The sequence below is a fragment of the Muntiacus reevesi genome, chromosome 22, assembly GCF_963930625.1.
Source record: "Muntiacus reevesi chromosome 22, mMunRee1.1, whole genome shotgun sequence".
Lineage (NCBI taxonomy): Eukaryota > Metazoa > Chordata > Mammalia > Artiodactyla > Cervidae > Muntiacus > Muntiacus reevesi.
In genome coordinates, this window is record NC_089270.1 from 34,173,543 (window position 1) to 34,194,161 (window position 20,619).

General features: G+C 36.2%; 1 protein-coding gene across 5 annotated transcripts in view; it reads left to right on the forward strand.

Moving 5' to 3' along the window:
- EPHA5 (EPH receptor A5) overlaps positions 1–20,619 on the forward strand; it is a 367,698-nt gene that overhangs the window by 239,234 nt on the left and 107,845 nt on the right. For all 5 annotated transcript variants that reach the window (XM_065914341.1, XM_065914337.1, XM_065914342.1 and 2 more), the window contains exons 6-7: positions 8,042–8,166; positions 15,205–15,364. In XM_065914341.1, coding sequence (XP_065770413.1) covers positions 8,042–8,166; positions 15,205–15,364 — 285 coding nt within the window. The remainder of the gene's footprint in view (positions 1–8,041; positions 8,167–15,204; positions 15,365–20,619) is intronic.

Genomic DNA, 20,619 nt, shown 5'->3' on the forward strand with positions numbered 1-20,619 from the left:
ATGTATTATTTTAAAAAAAAAATACAAGTAACCAATACTTGGGACTTTCCAGGTGGCTCAGCAGGAGATGCAGGAGAACCCAGGAGCCCTGGGTTGGGAAAATCCCCTGGAGGAGGACATGGCAGCCCACTCCAGTATTCTTGCCTGGATAATCCCAAGGACAGAGGAATTTGGCAGGCTACAGTCCACAGGGTCCCACAGAGTCAAATACGACTGAATCCACTTATCAGACACACACACTCTGTACCTGATACCGTAACACAGAATCAGATTACAGTCTGGTAAAACGCTTGTATCAGTGTCCCTATTTTAAAGATAGAATAAACATTCATAGTTGTTAGGTTATTTAAACAAGGTCACTCAGCTAGGAAATGGCTGATTGCCAAAAGAATTTGAAACCAATTTTGCCTGATTTCAAAGCTGTCTGTACCATGGCCCCCTTTCCTATCTGAGAACACTAAACTACGTTCTGTATTTGAAAAGTTAGGATGACATGCTCTTCTACATAACAGATAGCAGACTTTTGTTTAATCATTGCTTGTGCCACTGAGATGTTAAAGATTTCTACATTATGTAAGTATCAGTAAGTTAGACAGACACAGATTGGCAATTCTTTAATAATTAGAAATATATACTGAAAATAAAGTTATTGTGTAGCGGATGGTGGGAGCCACTCTTGAAGTTAGAGATTACAGATAAATTAAAGAGGCTAGAATAACCTGTGTGATTGCTGATTAGAGTTAGTGGCATCAATGTATATTCATGTTTAGCTTTATATATATATGTGTGTGTGTGCGCGCGTATGTGTGTGTGTATACATGCACACAAATAGCTCTTGCTACATTTAGAAATGCTTATAGATACACACAGGTTAACATACATGCATTTATTTCCTGGCTTTGTCATCCGAGAGGGCCAAGAAACAAAACCCCAGTAGCAAGAAGCACGCTTTCGATCCAGACCTTGGTGTCCAGTAGAATTCTCCAATGTAGGAAACCAGTGTTCCTAGGAGAAGTGATTTATTCTAGGATTGAGGGCAGTAAATGAAGCAAGATGAGTCTGAAGCATCTAGTCTTTTGGTGCCAAGAGGTAAGAAAGTGCTGTAGAATACAGACAGAAAACCCATAATGATAGAGGTATGTCAAAAAGACATAGAAGCTAACTGAAAGAGTAATCAATGACCAAAACTTTAACAATTTGAATAAAAAATAAAGCATTAGATTATAAGCTAAAGTATTAAAAATCCATGTGTCTGTACTCCACAAGAATTAAATAAATGATGAAGCAAACGCATAGGGTTCAATAGATAATAATTTGGGCAGATACTCCATGCTCAAGGAGGTAGACCATTGCTCCACCTTCCTTAAGTGTGGGCTGCACATAGTCACTTTCTTCCAAGCGTATGGAAAACTGGGAAATGAATAACTTTACTGTGAAGAAATCTAGTGCTACCTCTGTCAGGTGATCAAAGTTAACCTAATATTGATGAGTTATGCCTCTACCCTTGATAGTATGTCATGGAAAAAGCACTTTACTTCTGTACCTTCCTCCAAAAATAACTTATATCTCAAGTCTAATCATGAGAAAAACATCATATTAATCCCAGCTGAGAGATACTTTACAAAATACCTGACCCATATGCCTCAGCACTGTAGAAGTCATCAAATCAAGCAGTTTGAGAAACTATTAAAGCCCAGAGGAGCCTGAGGAAATGTGATGACTAAATGTAATATGGTGTGCTGAGTGGGATCCTGGGAAGGAAAAATAATAATAAGTATACCTAAGGAAAGTGGAATAAAATATGAACTTTAATAATGTATCAATATTGGTTCATTAATTGTGGTAGATCTACTATACTGTTATAAGTTGTTTCTTTTTTAAAAATGTTTTTGGGTTATAGCTGATTACAATGTTGTGTTTCTGTTGTACAGCAGAGTGAATCAGTTATACAGATACGTGCATCCACTGTTTTTTAGGATGTTTCTAAAACATCCTAAAACGAAAATAGAAGACATTAGGGGTGGGATATATGCAATCTCTCTTTACTACCTTAATAATCTTTCTATAAATATAAATCATTCTCGATTTAAGTTTTTTTAATTCAATTAGGTGAATGCTGGGAGAAATATCAATAAACTCAGATATGCAGATGACACCACCCTTATGGCAGAAAGTGAGGAAGAGCTAAAGAGCCTTTTGATGAAGGTGAAAGAGGAGAGTGAAAAAATTGGCTTAAAGCTCAACATTCAGAAAACTAAGATCATGGCACTGGTTCCATCACTTCATGGCAGATAGATGGGGAGACAGTAGAAACAGTGGCTGACTTTATTTTTCTGGGCTCCACAATCACTACAGATGGTGATTGCAGCCATGAAATGAAAAGATGCTTACTCCCTGGAAGGAAAGTTATCACCAACCTAGACGGCATATTAAAAAGCAGAGACATTACTTTGCCAACAAAGGTCCGTCTAGTCAAGGCTATGGTTTTACCAGTGGTCATGTATGGATGTGAGAGTTGGACTATAAAGAAAGCTGAGCACCACAAAATTGATGCTTTTGAACTGTGGTGTTGGAGAAGACTCTTGAGAGACTGCAAGGAGATCCAACCAGTCCATCCTAAAGGAGATCAGTCCTGGGTGTTCATTGGAGGGACTGATGTTGAAGCTGAAACTCCAATACTTTGGCCACCTGATACAAAGAGTTTGCTCATTGGAAAAGACCCTGATGCTGGGAAAGATTGAGGGCAGGAGGAGAAGGGGACGCCAAAGGATGAGATGGTTGGATGGCATCATCGACTTGATGGACATGGGTTTGGGTGGACTCTGGGAGTGATGGACAGGGAGGCCTGGCGTGCTGCGGTTCATGGGGTCGCAAAGAGTTAGACATGAGTGAGCGACTGAAGTGAACTGAACTGAGATGAATTAGGGAAATGTTACTGTCTAAAGGATAAATATCTTCCTTATACTGATACTCAAAGTTCACTTCCAATATGTAAGCTATAATACTTAGAAGCAATTTGGAATGTTTCCACATATCTCTAAGGTGAAACTTAGAAGCTATGCAAATTATTTTGTTCTAGTTGACTTTATTTCTCTGGTATTTTTGTTCTTACACTGCTGTGCGTGCTTAGTTGCTCAATCATGCCCAACTCTTTGTGACTCCATGGACTGTAGCCTGCCAGGCTCCTCTCTCCATGGGGATTCTCCAGGCAAGAATACAAGTGGCTTGCCATGCCCTCCTCCACGAGATCTTCCCAACCCAGGTATCAAACCCAGGGTCCTGCATTGCAGGCAGATTGTTTACCGTCTGAGACACCAGGGAAGCCCTAGTATGGTAATATTTATGAGCTAACATCATCTAGTAAGTTTTACAGGCAGTAATGCTCTGTGCTATCATTCTTAGTTTGTTCCAGGCTTACTTAATAAAAGGTCGAGTGAATGAACAACAGGTAAGGGAGATAAATGAAATAAATTAAACATGTCCCGATGCTGACAAATCTTGTTACAGTTATTTTAATATACATATTATCTCTAAAATACTTTGCAGTTGGGTAAGAGTGCTGCCATTCACAATTTGAACTACTCTGAGCCGAGAAGTGGTCTCCTCTCCTCCTTCCATTCTGAACCATGATTTAAAGGGCACTCGTTAGCCTCTGAGACAACCAAGTATGGAAAACAATGGTATTTATTAAATCAAACAGTTTTTGAAAGCCATATGACTTATGCTTAACTTTGATGGATGTAAGTAAATAACAAAGAATTCCGTTTCAGGATGATTATGTCTGTGTTGATATTTATTTGATAGCTTCACTTTGAAATGGTTCTTTATTTTATTGAAGAATGGATTATTTTAAATAAAATGCAAGTTCCCAACTAATAGGATCCTAGTATATGCATGTAAGATGAGATAAACTTGGTTTTGAATGATACTTGATGATGTTTGTATTTCTCATTCATTCATGCATGTATCCATTCAACAAATATTTATGAAATATCTATATGCCAATTAATTTTCTGGTGCTGGCAATATAGCAGTGAACTATATCAAATTAATCCCTGCCTTCATGGAGCATACATATTAAATGCAGTTTTGAATAGAAAGTTAGCAACACCATCAGTTCATTAAGTGAAAACTGAAACCTGTCTATAAAAACTACATCAACCAAAATGAGGATGTCTGCAATGTAGTGAAATGAGTGAAGAACTTTAAAGACAGTCTGTGGATCTTTACTAAAGTATAATGCAACACATATATAGTGGTAATGGGACAGTGAGTGTAGTTTATGTGATCATAAAGATACACACTATCGAACACAATATATTAAAAAAAATTCTGTTATCTTCCTGAATTCTCTCTTCCTCTTTCTACATTCAGTAAATTTGCTACTTTGCTGCAAACACTATGATGAACTAGGGGGCCTATATCTTGCTCTTCCTTCTTTCCCTGTATTCTGGATTGTTTGTCCATGGTACCGCAGATGGCATGACTTTTCCCTCATGAGGGAATCAGTAGGGACTTTGCACTTATTCCGGAGTGTGACTGTGAGAATCACCAGTCAAATAAAGGGTTTACATGAAAGTGATTAAACTTCGATTTCCAAACTACTTTTAAACAAGTTTGGCTTTGTACACACACTTTGGGTTCTGCAGTGTGTATGTATGCTCAGTCCTATCTCACTCTTTTGACCCCATGGACTGTAGCCCACCAGGCTCCTCTGTCCATGGAATTTTCCAGGCAACAATACTAGAAATGGGTTGCCATTTCCTTCTCCAGGGGATCTTCTGGACCCATGATCAAACTCGGGTCTCCTGCATTTTGGGCAGATTCTTTACCATCTGAGCCAGCAGGGAAGGCCCAAAATGAAAGTTGATCAGTCGCTCAGTTGTCTGTGACTCTTTGTGACCCCCTGGACTGTAGCTCACCACATCTTCTGTCCATGGAGCCGTCCAGGCAAGAATATTGGAGTGGGTAGTCATTTCCTTCTCCAGGGGGATCTTCCCAACCCATATCTCCTGTGTTGGAGACAAGATTTTTACCATCCAAGCCACCAGAAAATTTGTGGGGCTGGACAGAGGGAGGGGACACGTGCAAACCTATGACTGATTCTTTTTGATGTTTGACAGAAAAACAACAAAATTCTGTAAAGTAATTAGCCTTCAATTAAAAAATATTTTTTTTAAAAAAAGAAGATAAAGCTGAAATTATACATTCTCTGAACACCTCAAAGCCCTATGATTAAAAGAATAAAAGTACATATTATAATATCAAAGTCGATATAACCTATGGGTTTATAGGACACTAGACAGTTACCCAGACTTTGCTCATACAGATAGTTGTTTCTATTTTAATTTTATTGAAAGACATGTCACTTTTAATAGATGAATTTGCTGACATAATATAATACATAATAAAAAATAAAAGATTCCTCTATATTTGATTTTTTACCAGCACTGATTTATTCCATACATATTTATTGGACCGTCCTCTGTCCAGGTGCTATTCTAGAGCTAGGATTCAGTAGCGGATGAGAATAACAATATCACTGCGCTCATAACATTACACTCTACTTGAGAGGATTGAGAAAAGCAAATAGGAATAAGGAGGAATTCATATAGAAATAAGATAAGATATGAATATCAGATGATAGAAGTGCAAGAAATAGGGGAAAATTAAATTGTGAAGATCAGAGGATGTGGTAAGATAAGGGCGGCCAAGGGAGAGAGCAAACAGCAAAGGTCTCAGTGAGAAATCCAGAAGAGGGAGCGAGCTCTGGAGTCAGAGTGAGAAGCACCTCTGAATAAGAGGATGCAGATAGAAAATCCTTAGGCAGGAGTGTGTCAGAAGTTCCTGGGGAAGCCAGCCTAGAGAAGGAAACTGTAACCCACTCCAGTATTCTGCCTGGAGAATTCCATGGAAAGAGGAGCTTGTTGGGCCACAGTTCATGAGGTCACAAAGAGTTGGACACGAGTGAGCAGCTAACACTATGCAGGAGTGTGTCAGAAGTGCCTGGGGCCACCAGCCTGGGCAGAGCTGCTGAAGAAGCAGCAAGAGGTGGTGAGGTCAAAGAAGATGCAGAGAGCCAGACGGTACTGATGCTTGTGTGTATGTCCACATTTGGGTTTTACTCTGCAGTGAGACCCAGAGTTACAGAGGAATGACATGATCTCACTTCTGTTTTTAAATGATGAGCCTCTTTCCATCCCCTTTTTACACCAGCGTGGAGCCCCACAAATAGTTCTAAACTTGGTTCTTGCTGTCTGTTGCTCAAAATGGTGCCTCTGATTTGATTACATTTTCTGAAGAATGGAAAAGATAATTAAACATGACAAGTTACAGTGTATTATTTTGACTGAATACTGCTGGAAATTAAAATAGAAATACTATGCCTCCATATGTATATGGATGTAACATCTAGGGCTTCCCTGGTAGCTCAGCAGTGAATAATCTGCCTGCCTTTGCAGGAGACCAGAGTCTGCTGCCTGAGTCACGAAGATCCCTTTGAGAAGGAATTGACGACCCACTGCAGTATTCTTGTTTGGGAAATCCCATGGTCAGAGGGGCCTAATGGGCTGTAGTCCATGGGCTCCCAAAGAATTGGACACAACTTAGAGACTAAAACAGCAACAGCAATATAGCATATACGTTGCTATTTCTTTTTGTTAGCTGCTCAGTCCTGTTTGACTCTTTGTGACCCCATGGGCTGTATGTAGTTCATCAGGCTCCTCTGTCCATGGAATTCTCCAGGCAAGGATACTGGAGTGGGTTGCCGTTTCCTTCTCCAGGGGATCGTCCTGACCCAGGAATCGAACCTGAGTCCTCCTGCATTACATGCAGATTCTTTACCATCTGAGACACAAGGAAAGCCCAACATATATATATGTATATAAATTTTAATATCAGTAGATATATAATATTGTTCACATAAGGCTATACGCTACCACAGGGCTATCACGTAGTGGTTATACACTACTCACTTTGGCTGACATCTTTTTCATCGTATTACATGTACATTATAAATACATAAAATATGCATATTATGTATTATTTCTCTGTCTCTACACTTACATACACTCATGATGTGTGTGTGTGTGTGTGTGTGTGTGTGTGTGTGTGTGTGTATACATACATAGGCACCCCAGGGGGCCCAAGTGGTAAAGAATCTGCATACCCATGATAATTTTTTGCTTTGTCTTCTATAAAATCTGAAAACTACAAAAATAAAGGTTATCTACATCAAGAAAATTATATCAGCACCTCTTTATGGTGTCAAACCCAGAGTCTATACAAATCTCATCAGTTTGATAAAAAATGGATGCCGAGTCAAATATTCAAATGTGTGGGAGTTCAAAATACTCAGAAAGTAGCATTTTTTTTCTATTATTATCAGATAAATAGTCATTTAATAGACACTGGCAAATAACAATGAACATCATAAGCAACTGTGATTTCTAATGAAATATTTGGGGAAAATGGATGTGAAGGGAAATGCTTCTTTTATTTGCTATTGTTTTATATATACTACACATATTTAAGCATAGTTTTAAGAAAGACCTCCACCGTATTTAATATATGAAATTTCAATGATTATAGACTCATATGATTTCAAAAATAAGAAATTATGAAAGTCTTAATGTTATAAAAATATGGTAATAGGGATAACCATATATGTGTTAGTGTTATGGAATATGTTATAGAGTCCATGAATTTTAGAAACATAGAATAGACATAAGATCATTAAGAACATCTTTATTCTATAAAGAGAAGATAGTTTGTGTATCTAAGCTTTATAGAGAAAATGTGGACTTAAGATTCTATGTGATTATAATTTTATTAGAGAAATTTCTCAGGATATAAGTTGATTTATATTTTTAAAGCACTTCTAAATCTATAAAAACTTGTATATAAATAATAACTGTTTCCAGGTACAATGAAAAGTTAAGTGTTTGATATGTTTATTATATCACCTTCAAGTGTGCCGATACACATGACAGACGGGTGTAGTTTGAAGACTGTGTTAATCATGCCACTCTCCATTTTGCAGCCCCCTCTCCAGTCACCAATGTGAAAAAGGGGAAGATAGCTAAGAACAGCATCTCCTTGTCTTGGCAAGAGCCAGATCGCCCCAATGGAATCATCCTGGAGTATGAAATCAAATATTTTGAAAAGGTGGGACTAACAGATTAAAAAAATGCCCTTTCTTCCTTTTCCATGTTAATTTTAGCAACTGCAGTTATCCAATTTGTAGTTATCCAATTGTAGTTATACAATTTTAGGTGTAAATCCATGACAGTTGATTTGCAGTCATGATTATGAAGGCCCGATGTGTATAGCGAGTGCTTTATTTGTGTTCTGTTGCTGCCAAATGGTTCACGCTGCCGGAATACTGCAATGTAATCTAGCATCAGCTTTACTAGGCTTCACAGCATTGAAAGATAAAGTCACAGAACGTTTTCAAAGTGTCCCAAATGATGAAGCTGTTAACCTTCAGTAGCGACTGCGGTGTACTACAGAGAAAAACACAATCTCATGGCCAGTAACCCTGCATAATACCTATTCTATTTGGAAGTATCAGCAGGTAGCATGTATGTATACCTTATAATTTTAGAAAACCTATGACAAAGGTCTTAACACTGTAGCATAAAATTTATTTTAAAATTTGAGAGCATGAAATTGGAAGTGTATGCTTCACATTCCCTGTAGTTTCTTGATTTCCCTGTTCTTCCCTGAGTTGTTGTTTTGCCATAATAGTTGTTGAAATCTAACAGCAATAATCATTCCTTTTTCTCTTTTCTAAATCCATGACCAAGTGAGCTATTGATAAAGGAATATCAGGTAGAAACTAAAGATGCACTTATGATTTCTAAAGCTGAACTGGTGTATTTGGCTTAGATATATTATGTTAGATTAGATTTTCTAACCTTCACTGCCATCTTACAGTAAATCCCCTACATATGAACCTTTAAATTGCAGTCTTTCAAATATGTGAATGTGCCCTTGTATGCCAGCTATTGTACGGTACTACTGTACTTTTCAAAGTATAGTACTGTAAAATTAGAAACGGTTTATTTTTGTGTTTGTTTTTTATGTATTATTTGTATGAAAGGTATTATAAACTCATTATGGTATAATCCCATGTAGGTGATTTGTGTTAGTTGGGTACCTAGGCTAAATTTGTGTGTTAGTCACTCAGTCATGTCTGACTTTGCAACCCCATGTCTGACTTTGCAACCCCATGGACTGTAGCCTGCAAGGCTCCTCTGTCCTTGGAATTCTCTAGGCAAGAATACTGGAGTGGGGTGCTATTTCCCTCTCCATTGAATCTTCCCTACTCAGAGATCAAACCCAGGTCTCCTGCATTGCAGCAGATTCTTTACTGTGTGAGCTATTGGGGAAGCCTAGGCTAAATTTATTGGACTTAAAAACAAATAGGACTTACAGACGGGCTGTTGGAATGGAGCTTGTTTGTATGTAGGAGACGCACTGTATTGTGATTTTTGTACAGACTAGATCTGAATGACATGCACTACCTAGAACAGCTTGAGTTCTAGTAGAACAGGGATAAAAATAGATGAGTGTTCAAACCAGACTCTAAGAGGTGGGTTGGAGACCCTGGCCCAGAAGTGTATGTTCTATGGAAGTAGGAGTAGAAAAGATTGCTGACATAATACTGAGAAGCAGATCACAAAAGGGAAGGGAAGCCACGCTTATCCAACTGCTTCTCATAAACTCCCAGAGACATCACTCCTCTCTTAGGGAAGAGTGAAGAGGGTGGAAGTTTAAAAACTCACTTTGCAATACCTAAGAAATTGTCCAAGTTGGATGCTAGAATTAAGAAGGAGAATAAGCATTTTCCTTATACTAATGGAAAAGTGTCATGAAAAATACTGATCTCCTATTAATGAAAGTTACTTAGAATTGGAATTCCACATATATGATAGATAAGCATTATAAGTAAATACACTGAAACACATTGAAGTAATTCATAGCATTTTTTGCTTGTTTCATCATGGATTCAACAATTTTCTGTGTAAAGATATAACAGAGAATGAAGCAGAGTTTATGTGGGGTGAGTGGGGCTATCTACATCTTTTTTCTAGGTTTTGAATGTCTCTACAATGTTCATATATTGATTTTATAAATGGATAAATAACTCAATTATTATTTTGGAAATCATTCTCTAAGAATGACTTATTGGTAGCATTAAATGTAACTAAGTGGATTATTAGGGAACATAAATGAAGATATTGATAAGATATTTCAGAAAAAAAATAATATCAAATAACATTATTCACCAAGAATGTTCTAAGAAAATACTTTGATACAAAGCTATGTCGGGGTAAGGTATACAGTATTTACTGAAAAAAATAGAGTAAATCAAGTAAAATGTTATGACATTAATATACTTCAGTGATTCCTGTTTCTCTGGGAGTCATGGTCCAAACTGAATTGCTGATCCTAGAAGTCTTCAAACGCATGCTGTATTCAAAGTTAATTTGTTAAATTTAGTTTTACATTTCTTTTTTCATGTTTTTGTAAACTTTATCACTGCATACTAATTCAAAGCTAGGCAAATATATGAATTTATGAATTCTTTTGTAACCATTTTAAGTTTCCAGATTTTTATTGTAATTAAAGTTAATTTTAAAATAAGTTGAGATTCATACTGGCATTTTAGAATAGCTATACACCTAAAAAACCTATATAATTGAATAGGGGTTTCCCTGATAGCTCAGCTGGTAAAGAATCCTCCTGCAATGCAGGAGACCCTGGTTTGATTCCTGGATCAGGAAGATCCTCTGGAGAAGGGATAGGCTACCCTCTCCAATATTCTCAGGCTTCCCTGGTAGCTCAGTTGGTAAAGAATCCGCCCACAATGCAGGAGACCTGGGTTTGATTCCTGGGTTGGGAAACTCCTGTAGGGGAGGGAATGGCTACCCACTCCAATATTCTGGCCTGGAGAATTCCATGGATTGTTATAGTCCATGGGGTCACATATAATCCATATACCTGAATATACATATCTTAGATGCAATAAAGTTTTTCAGCAGGAACAGTAAATGTTTGACAATTATTTATTTTCCTGCCTGGTTTTTCTTTACCTGAAACAACTATTCATAGCTGAACCTATGAGTTCAGTGGTGTTTTTTTGTTGTTTATTTTTTTTTTTGTCTTTAAGGAAATTGTCCCTATTTTTTCCCCTTATGGGCGACCTTTGATTGTTTTAACACTTGCTTCTCAGCATATGCATGAGTCTCATATACATGATATTCCTTAGGAACAAGGATTTATCATTTTTTTTTTTATTTAAGCTGCTGCTTTTGTTAAAACAAATAATTACTCAACAAGTGGTAGGGCAAAGCCCTTGTCTGTTAATATTTATTCTAATTAATCATATCCATGTTGTGGAAATATGTTTGTTATAGTCCATTTTATGTAATATTTGTTTCAGTAACATTTGGCTTTATGCTTAATATTTTATATTTAATGCTGTGTTAATACACTCTCTTATCTGTACAACTCGAAGTAAGAAAAAATGATTTTGGGAAAAAAGATTCCTATTCACATATTCAATAAATGAATAAACGTTGCTTAAAAGTTTGCTTTAAAAGCAGCAAAAACCCTTATATATTATTTTGGGGAAGTTATCATTATCTTTTGGTCAGTGTTTCCCTTTTACAGAGAAGATATTAATTCCCAGACTTTTGCCAAGTAAAATTATTGAGCGCACCAATAAAATACACAAAAAGTTTTGTTTTTTTTTAACACTTTCAAAAGGAAAAAAAAGGGGGGGATAATGCGCTTTGATATCATGTATTGAGGTGGGGGTCCTGACAGGTTGCCAGGGCTTATTTTGAGTCTTCAGAATGATGCCACCATTTTATTGGATGGCTCTTGGCCAGACACAGGTGGCAGAGCTTCCCGGGCTCACACACTTGCCAGCTGGCATTTCTGCCTGTGATTGCCCTGCCTTAATAGAGGTCATCGGGCCTCTCTGCTCCTGCGTGGTGATGGGCCCACTGCCACCTCTTAATTAAAGACAGGCACAGGGAAGCTGCCCTCTGGCAGAGTGTTGCCAGCTGGCTCCTTCTGCGAAGGCCGTCCCCTTGCTGCCTGTGAACAGTGTTTGCTAAGCAGCTGGGGAACGTAGCTCATTTGCTCAGCTGGGACATAAAGGCAGCAAAAGCCACCGCCCTGACCAAGGACTTGACAGCACTCGGTCGTGGGTGGTGAAGATGTGAACATAGTTGTGACATGGTGGACATTCTGAGGATGATTTAAAGAAGTGGAACAGAAGCAAATTTTAGAAGATACTTAAATCATTTAAAATGTGTATTTATGTCTTTTGATCCCTGCATATAAGCTTCACTAAGTCCCCTGGATAACTTACTCAACTAACTCAGACAATGTACAGTTAGATCTGTGATGAGGAAACATTGAGACATACATAATGTCACTAGATAATCAGATGAAATGTTGTATAATTGTGTTTAATTAAACACAGCAGATAGCAGATTATACTTTATTCAAGAAACAACATTCCAGTTTCCTTGAAGTGTTTTTTTCTTTTTTGATGAAATTATCAATTTCTATTTTTCTAATACCTAGAAGTTGCAATCATATAAGATTTTTAACTTTTTTTTTCTTTTGAGTAGAAGAATTTGCCATCATGTTATAGGGGCAAATCAAAGCTGTAATGTCCAGAAGATTGTGCTAGGTGTTGTGTATATTATCTCTATCTCTGTGTCCTCACAAAGCTCGTAATAAATAATTTCGTCCTATTCTAAAGAAGAAAAAAACTTAGGTTGAGTTGCATACTCACATTTACACACATACTTTAGTTAATAATGGCTAGAATTCTAACCCTGATATTCCTATGCTTTTTTTCATTAAAAAGAACATCTTACTTTACATATAAATGTTTATACTTCATGTAAAAATCCTAATTATATCAAATATAACAGAATCATTAGTTTTGTCTAGATTTTTTTCACCAACTCAAATTCCCTTCAAGCAAATTACAAATAGTAGTGAATATATATTTTAGCATTTCTTACTGAAAATGTCTGATTTAATCACAGCCAAGCTGTGAAGTATGTTATTGAGAAAGTCTTGCCCACTCAGTCACAAACTTGAGTATACCCAGAACATCAGTAACTACAATAGCTTATAGAAGCTATTTACCCCTTTTTAAAGGAACACATCAAGAAATTGTCTGCTTTTTTACTGCTCTACCTCTAGCACATAGAAGAGGTACTAGAGTAGACAAGAGGAGATTTTAAATATTTGTGAGAGAAAATGGCTAATGTTACTAGGTAAAGTTTATAGAATTTAATTATCTACTTTAAATTCTTTGCAAAATTGTAACAAAATTTCCTAAACACTTTAAAGACTAGGCATTTAAATTAATATGTTCATTAAAAATAAAGATAAATTGTTTATGAAAAGTAAATCAGAAAAACCCATTTGGATTAGAATTTAAACCATATTTACACAGAAAGAAATTTGGATATACTTAACTCTAAGAAAAATTTATATGTTTGAATGTATTAAATGAAGGATGGTGAGCTACTTTAAGAGAAACATATTTATACATTGTATATTTTATTTTTGGTAGCATAGCTTTGGTTAGAAGTTGACTTTGATGTGTCAAACAAGAAAAAAAATGATTATTACATTAAAACTTATTTTACCTGCTTTCACATGCATTATCTGTTTCATTCTTACATCTCTGTGAGGATATTCAAGTACCAGTTTATACCCCAATTTTACAGATAAGGAAACTGAGGATAAAAATAAAAATGGATTTCAGTGTCCACATTAAAGATACAGTGTCCACTGATTTCAGTGTCCACGTTAAAGATACAGCATAGCATGCTGTAGACTTCAAGGGACAATGAGTGTGGCTTGCATTTGTTTTGTGTGTTCATAGCATTGTCAACATCAAGTAATAACCATATTCATATCATCATCCAAATGATATGTTTGGAGTAGAGAATTCCCAAACTCCCTACTGAGTTTGGCATATTCTTCTCAAGAGTACTTGAGAAGTGAATATTATATTCATGTTTTCAATTGTTTTCTCATTTAGAAAAAATAAATCCTTTATATGTTGGTCCCCTTAGATCATTTTTAAAAAATACATTTTTCTGCTTATAAAGACAATATTCACTGAAATATTTAGAAAACAATGATCTATAGTCATTAACCAGTTACTGTAAGTAAAGATCAGTTCTTAAAAAGGTATAAAAAATGTTCTAACTATAACCTATCTTTAATTCACCCTATAATATCAATCATAAATGTAATATATTTCCTTAAGGAAAAAACAAGTTTAGCCAAGAATCACACATAAAAATATAAAGGAAGATAAAGTTCAAAACAGGAACTGTGTTTTAAATCCTTATAGATCTAAATTTTTTTATTCGGCATCGTAAACTTCAGAGATAATGAGGAATTAGAGACGGTTTGTCTGGAATTTTGTTACTAGTCAAATCAGAAATAGTTCCTCTTTGTTTCACTTTCTAGAACTATCTTTCCAGTGATTTTTCCCTTTCCTCTTCCATCTCTGTTCACTAGTAACCTAGCCCAAACACATAAAAGTGAAAAACTAGAACTTTTTTAAAAGGAAAAAAAAAATACTTTGCTTATTTGCATTTTTTCTTTAAAATTTCATTTCAACATAGTGAACTGAAATTAAACTTCTCCAGTGAAGTACTCATTCCTTCTCCCAACACCTAAATATAATTAGAAATCAAATTCACTAAAGATAAAAGATATATGTCTTATCTGGCAGTACATTAGACGTTGTCACCTTTCTCTGTAAACAAACATCATGTTATATGCACTCTAATAAGTCATTTATGAGAAAAACAAGCACACAATTAGCAATACTAAAATAGAGTCTGTAAAATAGTGTTTCTTTTAGAAATTGTATTTTTAAAGTTTACATATCTATTTCTGCCCAGGGCAAGCAGTGGATGGGTGGAAAACACATCCACCATCTTTGAGTTCTAGAAAATAGCATTCTGTATAACTAGCACTCCTAGAATGTGTAGGATTTTTTTCCTCTAAAATTATCATATTTGCACTAATATCAAATCTGTTCGTTTCTGAATCTTTTTCTCATGTCTGATTAGAAGTTTTGCCATCATTAGTAATTCATACGTTGTCTTCTTTTTATCTTATCTGCATGTGTGACCCAAGGACCAAGAGACCAGCTATACAATTATCAAATCTAAAGAGACGTCTATAACTGCGGAGGGCTTGAAACCAGCTTCAGTGTATGTCTTCCAAATTCGGGCACGCACGGCAGCAGGCTATGGTGTCTTCAGTCGAAGATTTGAGTTTGAAACCATCCCAGTGTGTAAGTCATTTTAATTAGTGTCAACTCATGTCTCTCTAATGGTTAGCAGAGAAGAGTCAGTGGATCAATACTTTCCCTGGGCATTCGGTCCGCGTCCCGCTCCTCCTCCGTCTCCCAGGCATGACCCCTTCCGGCGGGAAGCATCTGTCATACATTACGGTAGGTGAGCGGGTTAACACTCGGTGGGCCCCACTGCTCATTGCGTTTGGTCTACAGGGAGACGAAACATCGGGAGATGCTTAAGAACTGTTTAAGCCTTGCTCTTAAAGACTCTTTCCACTGCTGCCATACTTTATTGAATTATTGCCATTTACTTTTTACTTGTTTTATTGAACTACCCTACTACGCTCAGTCTTTCTATGAAAATTCCACAGGGAACTTTCATTAGTATTGAGTTTGGCAAGAAAATGGTACTTTCAGGAACCAATCTGATTGTTTAAAAAAAAAATCAAAATCTCTGGCAGCAACTCTGAGTGGATGGTCTGGAAATATTTCTGTAAAAACCTTTCTTGTGCCTTTTTTTTCCCCAAAAAATAGTAAAAATAGCAGAAAGATTTTTCTTTAAAGTCAAGCAAAATATTTAGATTTACTTGTACTAAAGCACACATTAAAAGCAGACTTAGCAGAAGGCAATAATCTGCTGTATTTATAGATGAAAAAAAGATACTATTAAAGTCTTGTTAGGAAGAAAATAACAGTAGTGTGAAATGTCAAGTATGTGTAAATGTATATGTTTGAACATATACAATACATACATATATATATATATATATATACATTTTAAAGTCAAGTTATATAAGAATTAGTGATTGTAAAATGAAGACATTAAGATGTCTTCCTTTGAATACCAACTTGAGAGCGTAGTTATCAGATTTACTTTGAAATGATTAGAATTATTAAATTTAAATTTTTGTAAATCTATATAATACAGATCTTAAGAAAATGAAGGTATACTTCTGCTTAAAGCATGTTTAACTGAATTATCTAGAAAATAACTTTTATTACTTTAACAGTAACTTTCTAAGTATTGCTTCACTTGATTTTATATAGATTAGGGTGCCATTGTGGAAAAAAGAGAAATTATTTTCTTTCCATTCAAGGACAGTCCCTTGTCTGAAGTTTAATTGACCTATTAAAATTTAAGCATTTGATACTGTTTAGAAAAGTTTTAAGTATGTTTGATATGAATAGATGTAATGAGCAAATTGACATAATATTGGCAATTAATTAATTATTTACTCTAGTACCTTGAACACTGATCTGGCTTTATGACGAAATGTGTGATACATACTCTGGCCACCCTCAAAGGCCTTGTTTCTATTTATGCTTATGTGGTTTACCAACTCTGGGAACAAAGCCAGTAGGGTATATTGTGTTTCATAGTATGCTCTAGTGAGCGGACAACTCTACAAATGAAAAGTGTCACTTTAAAAGATTACAAAAATATACCTAGTTTTAAGAGATTGGCATGTTCAGCAATTAGTTTTTCTTAGACTATTTGTTAAACTCCCCCACCCTTTTTTTTGTATAGTAGTTTCCAGGATGCCAATACCCATCAATCTGATCATTGAAATAAACAATATGAGGTCATTTTCCATATAGTTTTACAGAGTCTCACCTGAAACTGTCTTCTTTTAAATTTTTCCTACATAATTTCTAGAGTGAAAGAAATGTCACGCAAATGTTTTTATTACAAAATCAGATTTTAGTGTTATTGTTACTAGATAATGAAACTATTTTAGGGACGTATTCTGTACTCCCTCTTAACTTTAGTGTGGAATTTTATATTTACTTGAGTATGTGTACATGTATATGCAAGCATTTTAAGAATGAATTTTTCTTTGTATCAAGTATCTGTTACATACCAATCCCCTTTGGCCTTCTGTAGAACCTGTATACAGTTCAGCAAGAATGTGTTGAGCCTCTATTATACGTTGGCTTTGCTAGACTCTAGAGAAATTAACATGAGTAATACATGGAAACTTCTCTCTAGGGGATAGAAGTACAGTCTTTTTAATTCTGAAAATTAAAATGTTTGTGTCAAGGACCGTTTAGAATAGTGTGCGTGTGTTCAGTCACTCATTCTTGTCTGACTCTTTGCAACACCATGGACTGTAGCCCACTAGGCTCCTCTGTCCGTGGAATTTTCCAGGCAAGAATACTGGAGCAGGCTGCCATTTCCTACTCTGGGGGATCTTCCCAACCCAGGGATCAAACCTGCATCTCTTTGCTCATTGGCAGGCCATTCTTTATCACTAGTGCCACCTGGGAAGCCTGTCAGATAATAGTTTTGTTCATTATTTTTAAATTTGTTATTAACTCCCTACACATCAAAAGATATAGTTAAAATAAAACTTCATTTCGACTTCTATAGCATTTGTGTTATATGCCATTCATTTGACAACTGTTTGTGTAATATTTTGTGAAAACACTTCAGTTGTTTTATTGAGGAATTATTTACTTGATATTATAATTTAATGCTTCACATACTACTGTATTATTTCTAAAACAGTCTTCAAATACAACATTGAGGGATTTATGGTATCTTCCCTGGTGTCTCAAACAGTTAAGAATCTGCCTGCAGTATAGGAGACCTGGATTCAATTTCTGGATGAGGAAGATCCCCTGGAGAAGGGAATGGCAACCCATTTCAGTATTCTTGCTTGGAGAATTCCACAGACAGAGGAACCTGATGGGCTACAGTCCAGGGGTAGCAAAGTATCAGATACGACTGAATGACTTCCACACACATGTATAGTAAATGTTGGACCTGTTTTCAGACTCAGTTTAAATTAATAATATCAGTAATTTTAAGTATAAGAATTTGTTGCCCCCAAGAGAAATTATCTGTTTAGGCTTGTAGGTAGCAGAGAAGCAGCCTGTAAGTAAATGAAATTTTCCCTGTGAAGGGAGATCTTTAGAGGTCAGTGTCTTGGAAGAGACAGGAATAATTATAACAGTGGAGTTACGTAAAGCAAAAGAAGGATATGGAGTTATATTTAACCATGGAATTCAGACTTGATTGGGCTCTTTAAAAGTTTAACATTTCTAAAACGTGGGAGGTGGGAACGGATTAGTCTACAGAAAAAAATGAGGAAGACTCATTATGAACATGAGTTTGTAAGGAAGTTAAAGAGAGCTTTTTAACACTTTGCAAAGTAATAATATAACTAGGATATTGGAATTGATGAAGTCTTACAGTTCCTTGTACTCCTTTGTATGTGAGTGTGCAGACGTGTGTATTACATTATGTACAATCTGGTCGCTTGTGAGGGTTTGTGTAGCTAACATCACAGTCAAGATATCAAATAGTATCAACCTCACAAGGATCTCTCTTGTTGCCCTTTTATAACGACAACCACTGCCTTCAGGAACAAATCTTATCCAATAACTAATCTCTGGTGCTGCTAAGTAGCTTCAGTCGTGTCCAACTCTGTGCGACCCCACAGATGGCAGCCCACCAGGCTCCCCATCCCTGGGATTCTCCAGGCAAGAACACTGGAGTGAGTTGCCATTTCCTTCTCCAATGCATGAAAGTGAAAAGTGAAAGTGAAGTCGCTCAGTCGTGTCCGACTCTTACCAACCCCATGGACTGCACTGATCTCTGGCAACCACTAATTTCTTTAAAAAGAATGTGTTTATTTACTTGGCTGCTTCAGGTCTTAGTTGTGGCATGGGATCTTCATTGCATCGTGAGAAATCTTTCACTGTAGTGCATGGCTCCTCTAGCTGTGGCCCCACAAGCTTCACTGCCCTGCAGCATGTGGGATCTTAGTTCCCCAGCCAGAGATCAAACCCATGTCCCACGCATTGCAAGGCAGATTCTTAACCACTGGACCATCAGAGAAGTTCAGAACTATAAATTTCTAAATATGCATTTCTAAAATGTTGACATTTTAAAAATGTTTTGAAAATGGAATCATACAGTACATTCCCTTTTAGTTTGGAATTTTTTCCCATTCAGTCTAATTCCCCAGTGATTCATCCAGGTTGTAAATATGAAGTCTGTTCCTTTTCATTGTTGAGCAGTATTCCATAATATTCATTGGGAAGACTAATGGTGAATCTGAAACTCCAATAATTTGGTCATCTGATGGGAAGAACTGACTCCTTGGAAAAGACTGTGATCCTAGGAAAGATTGAAGGCAGGAAGAGAAGGGAATTAAAGAGGATGAGATGGTTGGATGACATCACTGACTCGATGAACATGAATTTGAGCAAGCTCCAGGAGCTGGTGATGGACAGGGAAGCCTGGTGTGCTGCAGTCCATGGGCTCAAAAAGAGTCAGACACAACTGAGTGACTGAACTTAACTGATTCCATGGTAAATATGTACCATAGTTTCTTTAAACATTCACCTATTGAAAGATATCTGGGCTGATACCAGTTTTTGCTATTAACATTAACAGTTTTGCCAATAACATAAAAATGCTATGAACATTCATGTATATATTTTTGTCTTAACCTAAACTTTATTTCCCTGGGATAACTATTGAAGAGTACAGTTACTGGAGTTGTATGGTAATTGCACATTTATTTTCATAAGAAACTGCCAAACTTTTTTCCAAAGTAACTGTACCATTTTACATGCCCACCGCCAATGTATGAGTGATCAATTTCTCCACATTGTTATCAACATTTGTTATTGTCACTACTTTATTTTGTCATTTTTGGACAGATGAGTAGCAATATCTTGTTGTTGATTTAGTTGAAATCTGTAACAGCCAATGATGGTACAAATCTTTTCATGTGCTTATATGTCTGCCATGATGCTTTAAATTTCCATACTAATTCCTGTGTACTCATTACAAATCAAAAGTTATAACTTTGATCAGCTTATCCTGATCAAGAAAGTTAAGAGATATGTATTTATGTGCGAGAAAATCCTAAATTCTCAGCCTGGCCTTAGAAAACCCTTGTAATCTGTCTCTAACAAACCTGTTTAGCCTCAGTGATTAAACTCAGTGATTCATGTATGTTACAGTTTCTCTAGAGAATATTTATGTAACATGGATTTGCAACCAGAAGTGACGAAGCAAAATAAGGGAACACAACACAGTTTCTCAATAGATGCTATCTTAAAGTTTCCAGAGATGATGCAAATATATAATAATTAGCATAAAGAAGCATTATTATTTGCTAAAGAACATTAATTTTCATAATTAACATCCTTTTAATAGTAATATGTTTCATTGCTGCAAAATTTGCTTTTAAGCATTCCCAAAACATTCCTCTGCTATTTTTTGAGAACACATT